Raw genomic sequence first — 11,781 nt, 5'->3', positions numbered from 1 at the left:
CCTCCTGCAGGTGCCCAGAGCCAGCAGGGCCCCTTGCCTCACTGCTTCTGCATTTATAGGGTTTCTTTCCACCTAGGGCCTCGGCTTAGCAGCACAACTGGGCCTTGATTTCCCAATAAGCCAAGGTTCACTTTGTCTTCCCCATTCGAACCCCTACTGGACAAATAGTCCAGAAGGTGAAAGTGTCTGTAGTTCCTGCTGAGGCTCCAACAATAACTAGCTAGCCTGAGGGGCCCCCACTTGGTGTTTCTCAACTAGCCCAGAGGTGTTTACACTTCAGACTGGTTAATCCTAGCCCCGATCTGGTGGAGTTATATCAAGAGGACCCCTCTTCTGCCCCAGGTTTTCTTGGTTTTTCATCAGTCTTTGTTTGCCCTCAGATACAAATGTGTTCTACTTGTGGGAGAAATATGGGGAGAGCTTCAAATTTGCCAATCTATTTCACCATCTTCCCAGAACTTTCCCCTCTTTCAGTTATTTTAAAAATTACTCTCAGTATTATGCATTCCTAGCACAGGCATCCTGTGTATATATTTAATCTCATTCAGCTGACCTTCAAATTTTTATTTTCTTTAGTTTCACTCATGTGGCACATCAAAGACTGGGGAGAAGCCAAATGTGGTGACCATATTATCATTGAAAGTAAAAAAAAAAAAAAAAAAGTCTATTTAAATCTCAACAGATGTTTCATTTTTTTATATACTTATTTGTTATCCTTCTAGTTTTATCCTTGAATGAACATCATAATATGACATGTGTCCCACAGCAAATTTTCTGTTTACTTATTTTCTCCAACGATTGCTTTTCTTTGGTAATATGGGACCCACCTGCCAGTGGCTGCTGGAGGTCTAACTCAGACCTGTAGAATGGATCTCTTCATGTGAGAGGATGATAATGATGATACAAGGAGACTGAGAGGCAGTTGCATTATCTGACCTCTCTCCTCTTTCCTCTTGCCTCTGATTTATTCCATTCCCAATCTGCAAAGGAACATCTACAAAGGCTGCTTTGCAAACTCCTTCAAGTTTATGATTCACAGCTATGGAGGCTCTTGGAGAATTGACGTGCCCCTTAACCTAGGCATGGTCCTTAACACTTTTCATTATTTTATGAGCCAGTAATGCTCATGATCTTTCATTGGCTTCCTCCCCAAAATATTATAAATAAGTCTATATTTTAAATTGTGTTAAACTTGGAAGTAATCTTTTTCCACTTAGCAAGGAATTCAAGTACTTCCTGGTTAAGATAGATGCTAAGATCTTTAGATCTTGATTTATTTTATCACTTAAACCCCATAGTTAATGGTGAAAGTCAAAGAATTACAGTATTTGAGAGTTAGACAGAATCTCAACAGCATTTAGTTCACTTCATACATGAAAGGAATCTCCACTATAATCAGATAAGTAGTCATCCACTTGAAGACCTATAAAGGGAAGAAACACCCCATCTCTTGAGGCAGTCCAGAACATTGTTGATTCCAGTTTCTCATATCAATAACTTATTAAAATAAATCATGTATGAGCATTTTAATTGCACATTATAGATCTTTATTTTTATAATCTCATGTTGATTTTGGGTTTTGTTCTAACAAGTTGACTTAGTTTACTGACATCAGTAAACAATAATTTTTTAACTCTTAAGATAGAGTCAATTGCATTTTTGTGATATTACTTAGTGCTTGCCATATCTAGCACCTGCTACTTGTCTTCTTGTATAAAGTACCTAAGATTGTGATAGAGCCCTAAGATTTTTTAAGTTCTTTTCATTTCTTGGTCACGAACCATATTTTTCAATACATTTTTGCCATCTTCTTCTACATTGTCCCATACTTTTAAGTCAACAAGTATAAGACACTTGCTGATTGCTTAAATTTGAAGGGTATGACCAAATTCTTCACAGAATCTATCTTATTATCCTCTGCAGCAGAGGTTGACACATATTTATTAGTTGTGTTAAATAAACTGAACTGACTGGAAATGCATGAATAATGGGCCTAGGAAAGTTAGCCCATTGATTCCTCCAGGAAATAAATGGTTCAGTTATACAGTATCATTCCAGTTAACTAGACTTCATCTGTATCACTCTTTATTTGGACTGGCTCTTGTCTTTTGGCTGCCATACAAATGGACATTAATAAAGCATAACCCAAAACTTTTAAATTAAATGATCTAGTAGAGATATGGATGAAAATGCTTTGGTAGATAATACAATGGATAAAGCATTGGCCCTTCAGTCAGGAGAACCTGAATTCAAATTTTACCTCAGACACTTACTAGCTGTGCGACCCTGAACAAGTCACAAACTCAATCATCTCAAAAAAAGGAAAAAAAAACTCAACACCAAGTCAGCATGAAAACCAAAAATTTTACATTGTTTTCGACTTTATACCTATAAACTGCTTAATCAATGCACACTGCTGCATAATCATACCATTTCCTTAATTGTAATTTGAGGTATCCAGACTATATATAAAGAACAGTGGCTATCAGAGAAATCAGAATTATCAGTCTGTTCTCTGATTCAGCTATGAGCATGTCTAACTCTACTACAGGGCTATAGACCAGTGGTTCTCAAAGTATAGTCCAGTAGCCCCCAAGACCCTTTCAGGGATTCCATGAGGCCAAAACTATTTTCATAATACTACTAAGATGTTTTAATTTCTGATATGGTAAAATGGTAATTGGTAAAACCCGCAAAATTATATGGGGAATTCTCAATAATTTTTAAAAGTGCAAAGGAGTCTTGAGAGCAAAAAGGTTGAGAATCATGACTGTAGACGTGAAAATATTAGTTTGTTATTATATTCATTTCTTTCATTTTAAAAGGATTTAAGAAGAAAAATAGTCATCACAAGAAAAAATATTTATAAAATCCTGAGTTAAAAAACTAATTGTCCAACTGGATTAGGAAACTATATGTGTGTCTGTGTATGTGTATACACACACACACACATACATATACATACATAGACACGTGTATATATTGTATATTGTTAAGGAACTGGGGGAGGAGGTCCTTTTCCTGCTTTTACTATACCTTTCCCTCTCCCATGCCACTTCCTTTTAGGAAATTTTTGTTTTCTCCTCCTTCTTTTGTTCTATTGTCATGAATATGCAAACTTCTGTATGAATTGAGAACTCTATGCACTTGTTAGATTAACCATGATATTAATTTCTCTTATAATAAATTTAGTTGAAACACAGTATTTCATGGACTTATGATATTGTTTTTGATCAACAATGTTTGTTCTGTCAAATTCAAAGTCCTCAAATATATCTTAATAATCCCACACTATAACACATATCTAATGTTCTCTGAAATTAACAATATGATTGTACCCTTAATAAAACTTTTTGTAAAAATCTGCCACAAGGGGCAGCTAGGGGGCACAGTGGATAGATAGAGCACTGGCACTGAAGTCAGGAGGATCTGAGTTCAAATCTGACCTCAGACACTTAGTACTTCCTAGCTGTGTGACCCTGGGCAAGTCATTTAACTCCAATTGCCTCAGCAAAAAAAAAAAAAAAAAAATCTGCCACAAACTTAAACTTCATAAAATCATAGTATGAGAGAGCTTTGAAGATCATCTAATCCAGTATTATCCTTTTCTAGAGGGGCTGGCCGCAGGTGAAAAGCGGGGAGGGAGGAGAAAGGTTACCACAATTTTTAATTTTATTTATAGACAAAGTCTTGGGAGGCAACATGCACTGCCATACATGGGTACTGGTTATTATCCAAAATATCTTGTCTATCCTATATAGTTATAATTTGACTTTTAAAAAACTCTTCTGGATTATACCCTTTTTTAAAAATACTTATGCTATATTTAGAAGATCTTATTCAAGTATATCTTGAATGTATGTAAAGAATCTAACTAGCATAAAAATGCTAGCAAGTGATAACATTTAAGCTTTTAAGAAGAGAAACATTCAAGATAAATCTTTTAAAAAAATCTTTTAAAAAATGTACTCCAAAATGTAAACCACAGAATATGCAAATATTTCTCAAAAATTTATTGATAGAAACTAGTGTATTCAAATGCAGCACTGAGCAAAAAAAAATAAAAATAAAAAGAATCTGGAATGCCAATAACACTAGAGAATCTCACTCAGATTACATTTCCTCTGATTTAACTAGCACCATTATTTCAAATATCAGAGATTAAATTAAAATCTTTTCTAAAAGTATTAAAAAATTACCACTATAAAGATTAATTTAATATTCTGATAATGAAGTTTTACCCCAAATATATCCTCAAAAATCAAATCAGATTTTACCATTTATAACTAACAAAAGTGGTTTAAAAACATATTCAATTCCACAGCTAGTCAAAAAAATTTACCCATTAATGCTATTTTTTGGTAATATGGTCGTTGAAGATATCTGAAATTGATTTTTCATAAATCTCTGAATATCAAGAAAATACAGAAAATTAAAACTGGTACTACACCATTTCTAACACAAGTCTTAGAAAATATTTTTCTAGACTATAAAAATACTAAATTGCATATCAAAGTTTCAGCATATCCAGCTTTTGCTACAGCAGACAAATATTTAAAACATTTAATGATCTTGTACCACAGTATTTTTTATCATCCTAAACATAAAATACCTTAACAATTTTGCTACTAGATTCATCCTGATTTAACTACCATTTCCCTCATATTCTATTGTAATTAGATAGTTATACCAAGATATATGTTGCTAGTAAAAGAACTGGAAAAACCAACATAAATTTCTTGGTATTCAAATTACTTCTACAAGTACAACCACATTAGAGAATTGTGGGATATCCAATTTGGGAGTACTTCCATTTAAGTAGTCCCTATATCTGCACAAGATTAAGAACTATTGTGGATGAGGTTTGTTGGTTATATATTATATAGTACCATGTTGTTCAAGAAAACAGCATTCTGAATCAGCAACCCTAAACTTATCTACTCTGGCATAAAAAGGAAAATCATTTATTCCAAGCAACATCAATTTACAGCAGTGTACCTCTTTATCAATGAAGTAGAAATGTACCAAGTTAATAAACTAGATCTTGTACCAAATTATCGCAAAATATTTGCTATTCAAGTCAATCCACCTATATGGTCCTAAATTGGAATTCCTAAGTTTTTTTCAAAGCAATATTGTCATACTTTTTGAATCAGAAATAACCAAAAGTGGTCATTTTCTGTACCAGCACAAATTTTATAAAATACAGACTGGTTTTCTTCTAAAATGTTTTTCGGTGACATGCATCATAATAACTAGTACTATTTAAGACTGAAAACATGTCCCTTTTGACAAAGTGAACAAAATCTTCAAGAGGGCACATAGGCTTGCTGGAATGCTTGTGATGTTCCTGGCAAAAAGATGTGTGGAATGTGACATCAACTCCATTATAAAGAATACGGATGAAATGATCAGCAGGTTTTTCTCCATCTTGCCATAGTTCAAAGACCAATCTGGCCGCAAATCTTGGAAACCTGGCTTCAGTAATACCCAAGGCACTGAGAACTGGTGACAAAGTGACATCATGAGCAGAATAAAGAACAAAAATCTCTTCCTTTCTGCCTTCTGCAATACGCAGCATCCGGTTGACCGTCTGGTTAAGTACAGGATGAGAGGCCAGTAGGGCATACTTGAAATAAAGTTTCCTTTCACGTCTCTCTTTCTCATCTTCTATTTGATGTGTCTTGATAACTTTAAAATGCTCTATATCTATACAGCCATTTTTGGTACAAGGGAAACTGACATTGTGGCAAAAGTGGCAAAGCATAGAATCTATGGGATTAGCAGCTCTTAGCTGCCTTGTGGGAATCCCCACTATTTTTGCCATTTCCACATAAGTGTTCTCTAACTGGTTGTTTTTAACACGTAAGAGGTACTGGCGACGTTGTTCCTTTTCTAGATATTGATTTCTCATCGGGCAATCACAACTTCCAGAGCAGAAGATAGTACTCCACTGGTGCCTAAAGTTAATTTTCTTCCAGTCAAAATCTGGGAGAAGACTATAGAGCAAGGCCAGTCCACTCTGGAGAGTTCGACTTTTTCCAGTTGTCTCTAAGTAAAGATGCTTTGTAGTCCAATCTTTTGGAAGGAGTTTGTGTTTCTTTAAATAAATGTCTCGTAACAGCTGTCCATTCTTCAAATGCTGAACAACACCTAATAAAAATGACCACAAAAGTTTTCTTGAGTACAACAGTTGAAGGAAAGTATATAAAACAATATATAAAGAACAGTTTATAGAACAAGTTTATAAAAGTTTAATCAATTTTAAATTCTATGATATTTTTTAATGAATGTAAAATAGAAATATTTAAATCCAACTCAAATGTGCAAGCTGGAAGACCATCATCAATTCATAAAGGAAACTTTCATGCAAATTTATGTACCAAAAATGACACAGAGATATATGACCTCCACTTACGGGAGGAATGTGATAATGCATGTTCCACACTTGCTTTTCCTACACAGCAAATGTCTACTCATTTCCCCCAAACTCACAAGAGAACAGTCACTGGCTATCATCTTTATTATTCTGGGAACTTCCCAAGAGGATGAGAATCAGCTATCACATATAGACAACTGGGTGCCAAATATTTAATTAGAAACGACAAAGAGATGACTTTTTCTTCTCCATTAGCAAGTATTCTTCAGTTTTTAGAGGAGAATGGAGCTTCAGCTTGATCAGTAAATTCCTTCAATCAAATGTAAATAAATTTTTAAAATCTACTCATCTGCTACTACTCCCTCATTTGTTAATCTCCCTTTTTGGTCTCACTTGGCCTTCCCATTCCTAAGCTGGTGGAAACAAACTTCTGTCTCAAGAGAAATAATTTAAACTCTTAAAGACACTTTCATTTTAGGAAAAAAGATAGGGTACTATAAAATTTCAAAATCTGCAGACTTCACTAAATAATACCTAATAATGTGAAGGTGTTAATGAAAAACCACACACAAATTTCATAAAACTATATGGCTACACAGAAAAGAAGGGGGTGAATTTTAATGTAAGCATGTACAAGGTAATATATTTAAGAAAAAATAAGCCAAACTAAGTTTATATAATGACTGCCTCTAATATAATGTACCTCTAACAGGCACAATCAAAAGAAGAGGTCATGGGATCATTAAGTTGATATATTCGGGGAGAAATATAAAATGTACTACTGACTATAACCAAAAAAAGACAATATGCTAGGCATCTTCAGGGGTAAAAATAAAAAACAAATGCATATGTTACCTCTACATAAAACTATGAGCACAGAAGATACTCAGGATACAAATCTCAAAAAAAGGCAATAAAGTCAGAAAAGAAAAACTAAATTTCTAAACTATGTGTGGAAACTCTTAATAACAGGTAAGCTAAGAAAAATTCACAACTCTTCATTCTACATATTGGTGAAATTCATGAACTCAACTACATAGATATGTTAAAAGTGACTTTTAAAAAATGCTTTTATTACCTTATTACCACAGTTTATATCTTCCTCAGCACTTATGATTTACAGCTAATTTTGCACATGAAATAACTTCGACTAAATTGAGCTCCACATGAAAGAAGGAATTCTATCTTATCTAAATTTCATCTCTTTTTAAGTGAATAACACAATCTTCTACATATAACAGGCACTTAAATGTTTACTGAATTGAATGCAATTAAATCTTAAAATATTATAACAGGCCTTGGAGCTTAAAAAAGAAAAAACAATATTTTTTTCTATCAAAAAAGAAAATCCTGTTTTACAGTGAAATATAAACTTAAGGAACCTGTTATCTACAGAAGCAGAATGGAACATCACATGGAGGAAAGGATCTGCTTCTCATTTTGTCTTCTTATTCCCCAGAGCCTAAAGTAGTAGTACATTATACATAGAAAACACTTAATAAATGTTATTGAATTGAACTGAATTTCAAAAGGTAGAGCTGATTTAAAATATAAGTGATATGAATGTCTATATCAATACATTCTTAGAAATAAATGTTCAAAGCATATCCTTAAACATTTGAAGCTGAGGCTGAGTTCATAAAGAAAACTATACTCTCTTACATCATCTTCCCCTTGAAGACATTTTGCAGAGACCAATTATATATATCAAACCACTTATCAGGGCTACTGGTTTGATGCAATATGACAATTCTTTTGTTTAGTGCTTAACTGCTTCTCTAATCATATTAAAGAAGTAACATTGGGTTCTCAAAAGTTATGCCCAAAAAAGTATCAGATATGAAAGGTCCCATACCAAGGTGAAAAATCTTAGAATAAGAATTCAGTGATTGTGTATATCTGTTGTTTGAGGACCAGTCTAGCTAAATTTGGAGAGGCACATCACCTCCATAGAAACGGTTAATTCTAGAAAACTATATACTAAATACATTGGGAGAGTATCCAGAACTACAATAGATCCTTGAAGTACTGTAGTAAAATTAATTGATGCTTCACTTGTCCTATGTGATGTCGTAGATGAGAGGGTTGATATTTTCAAATTTGCTTCAATTAATGAATGCTAGTTAGTTATCACTAGGATTAATGAAGCAAAAAACTGATGACAGCCAATAACAATAGCTAATATTTACATAAAATTTACATATGTTATCTCATTTGGTCATAATGTCTCCAAACAAGCTTACTGTAAATTGAAGCTACATGCAACAGATTTCAAAAGAAAATAACTCTTTAATCGTGTAAAAATATGACCAGAAAACAAGGGGAAAAGGATTTTTCTGAGGGAAAATCCATTCTTGAGAAATTCAAAAGAACAAAGAAGAAACTTGCCTGTCTGTGTGAGTTCTCCCATTTCACACAATGAATGACTAGGATAAAGAGGCAGAGTACTAAGAGTGCCTTCCATGAAGACTTCAGATGCTTTTGACATATGATTGATGAAAGCTTCAAGTTTAGGATGGTTTGGTTTCCTAAAATGAACAAACCAAAATACAATCTAGTCCAATAAATGCTTAATAAAATAACAATAAAAACTATGATAAAATTGAATGGTTTGTTGTAAGAAATCATATTGTTCAAAGCTAGATGTTTTTTCATACAGTCTCTCTTCATAAAAATTTTTAGTCTACATTTAAGAAAATGAGTTTCAGATCAACAAATGCGTTAATAGGCAAGCAGTTTGGGGTACAGTAAGGTCCTGAGACTTTGTCACTAACTCTTACCCACCAACCACATTTAAAGATCAAGAGGTAAAAACTGATCTCAAAAATAAAAGGTAATAACCCTAAGCATTTCTCAGAGAAGCAAGCAAAAACTTGAGGTTGTCATGTATAATGTATTGATTTTCACTGGATTTTTAATATTAAAATTTAATCATTTGACCACTTACACTCATCAATAAAATTGTCATTCTTCAAGTCTCAGCTTGAGTGCTTTACCTGCTATTTAAAGTTTTCCTTGGAAACTTCAGATTACACTCATCTTTTCCTTTAACTTCTATTATACATATTTGTTGCACTTTATAATTTAGTACTTTATTATACGCTCCTACTTTTTCATTGTTTCACATGTCTTGCCTTCATATGAAGATGAAAATTCAACTTTATAGTTCCTTTAAAGAATGATAATATTTAACTTAGTTTGTTATAAATCAAACAACAAACAAATGAATGTAAGGCTATAAAGGAAATTTACAACTGAGTTAAGCAAAATATATTTGCACATCATTTGTTTCTTTGTGTCAATTGAGCTGTATAGACAAAAACTGTTATAGGAGTTCAAAGGAGTAAGAAAAGAGTGGAAAGTAAGCTGGAGTGATCTAGAAAAGCTTCATGTATGAATGAGATTAGAGCGAGGCCTTGCAAGATGAAAGGATTTAGACAGATTGGAATGACAAGGAAATCATTCTATACAATAAGAATGCCATGAACAAAGCCTGAAAGTAGGAATGTGCTAGTCATGTTCAGGTGACAGTACGGGATTTAACTGGGAAGTGGGGGGGGAAATAAAGTTAGAAACACTGTGGATAGATTGTAGGGGGCACTGAATGCCATGCCAAAGAGCTTAGACTGAGTCACTGGAGGTTTCTCAGCAGGGATATGAGATGATGAAAGCAGTATTTTTAAAGAATTAACCTTGTAGTGAATAGAAGCATATGATAAGCACTTCACTTCCATGATTAAAGCTAAAGCATTTTGCCATGTTTATACCACATTTAAACGCACCTTGAATCAAACCACTGGTTGGCCAAGAAAAAGAAAAAGAACCAGTATAAAACCTTAAGTTTTAATCTCGCAGTGTATTCATATAAAATTAATTTTAAAAGTAAAATATTTAGTAAGCAATTTCCCTAATTAATGAAATAATATAAGAATATATACATACTTCCCAACTGACTCCTAAATGATGACATTTACTTAATAAGAAAAAAGAGGGAAATTAACTGTTAGGTTATACAAGAAATGATAAGGAAAAAAGGCAAAAACCAAAACACTATAACAGCAAGCTCACCATATGAGCTCTATTAACAGTGACATTTTAAATGAATGTAATTTTTGCTCTAAATATGCTAAAAAGACTTCAGTAAATTCACACAAAAAAATAAATCTCAAAACTTCACTTTGTAAAGGTCCATCTTAAAATTATACTGTGCTAAACCTGGTATATTCTAACCCAAAATGCTGTTATTCTAAATACTAGAGGGTACATAATGTTTTTCACTAGAAAACAAGAAACAATTTTTTTCACAAAGCTTAATACATATAAATGTAGGCAATCTGGAAATTAATATTTTTCATAAAATGAAAATAAAATTGATAATACTTAGCTTCATAAACTATAGGTTACCCTTCAAGACACAGAAAATGATTCTTTCAATATCTCTGGATTCTGATTCAGAATCTAAGTAAAAGTTTTGTGAATGTTATCTGGGAATTAAACTTAAAATATATAACTAAAGACAGTTACAAGAAACAGTTTCCTAGATTCTCCATGTTTTCAATGTGACTATTCATAAATACTCCTTCATATTAAAAATAAATTAAAAACCTGCTAGGTTCCTTTTTTTTCTATAAGAAGCAGTTTGTGATCTTAGCTATTATCTTCACATAAAGGAAATACATATTCAGAAATTTTTACCTATAGAATTGTTATTTAATGTTTCAAAGATCTATGACTTCACTGGTGTGGGTACTTCTTTCATTTACACAGATCCTGATGCCTCCAATATAGTAAATGTTCTTTAATATGTTGACAAGAGAAAAAAAAAATCATCAACTTATGGGTAACCTGGTGATAAATCTCTGAATTTAACTAGGCTGAATTTAACTAACTTAATTTCCAGAGCAGAGACATACAGTAATCAAAGACTTTCCAGCTTGGTATAGAACTTATGAGAGCTGCTATTAGCATAACCTAAAATAAGTCAAGGCCACTTCTAACCTCTAAATAAAATATCAACTTAGAACTTCAGTGGAAGAAGCAATTAATAAAGTATTTATCAGAAAAAAGCTTCTTTCTCATACAAATTTTAATCTGTTATACAGGTATTAGTGGATCTGATAAAGACAGGGACAAATAAAAAATCATTTTACCCTAATTCAACTATATAATTGTCCTTTTCTTAAACAATAGTTAATAAAACTAAGAACTTAACATATCCTCTATAGATAAAACTCAGGCATCATACTTTTGGCTTAAACTTTAAAATTACAATTAAGTTGTTGGCATATTGGCATATGAAAATAAATACTTCTTCAATAAAAATATACCTAACTTTGGACTCATCAGAAAATTTTATGCATGCTAAATACTGAAAGTAATAAAAATGTTAAATTCTTACAAAC

At 32.7% G+C, this 11,781-nt stretch overlaps 1 protein-coding gene across 1 annotated transcript in view; it reads right to left on the bottom strand.

Annotated features, from left to right (window-relative positions):
* Positions 1-3,978: 3,978 nt before the first annotated feature.
* Positions 3,979-11,781, bottom strand: part of PXYLP1 (2-phosphoxylose phosphatase 1) — a 55,249-nt gene continuing 47,446 nt past the window's right edge. The window contains exons 5-6 of the mRNA XM_031959836.1: positions 8,768-8,907; positions 3,979-6,153 (exon numbers count right to left, since the gene is read on the bottom strand). Coding sequence (XP_031815696.1) covers positions 5,222-6,153; positions 8,768-8,907 — 1,072 coding nt within the window. The 3' untranslated portion in view covers positions 3,979-5,221. The remainder of the gene's footprint in view (positions 6,154-8,767; positions 8,908-11,781) is intronic.

This window comes from Sarcophilus harrisii, chromosome 3 (genome assembly GCF_902635505.1).
Source record: "Sarcophilus harrisii chromosome 3, mSarHar1.11, whole genome shotgun sequence".
Taxonomy (NCBI): domain Eukaryota; kingdom Metazoa; phylum Chordata; class Mammalia; order Dasyuromorphia; family Dasyuridae; genus Sarcophilus; species Sarcophilus harrisii.
Note: the sequence above shows the minus strand (reverse complement) of the source record. Positions and strands in the feature narration are given on the sequence as shown.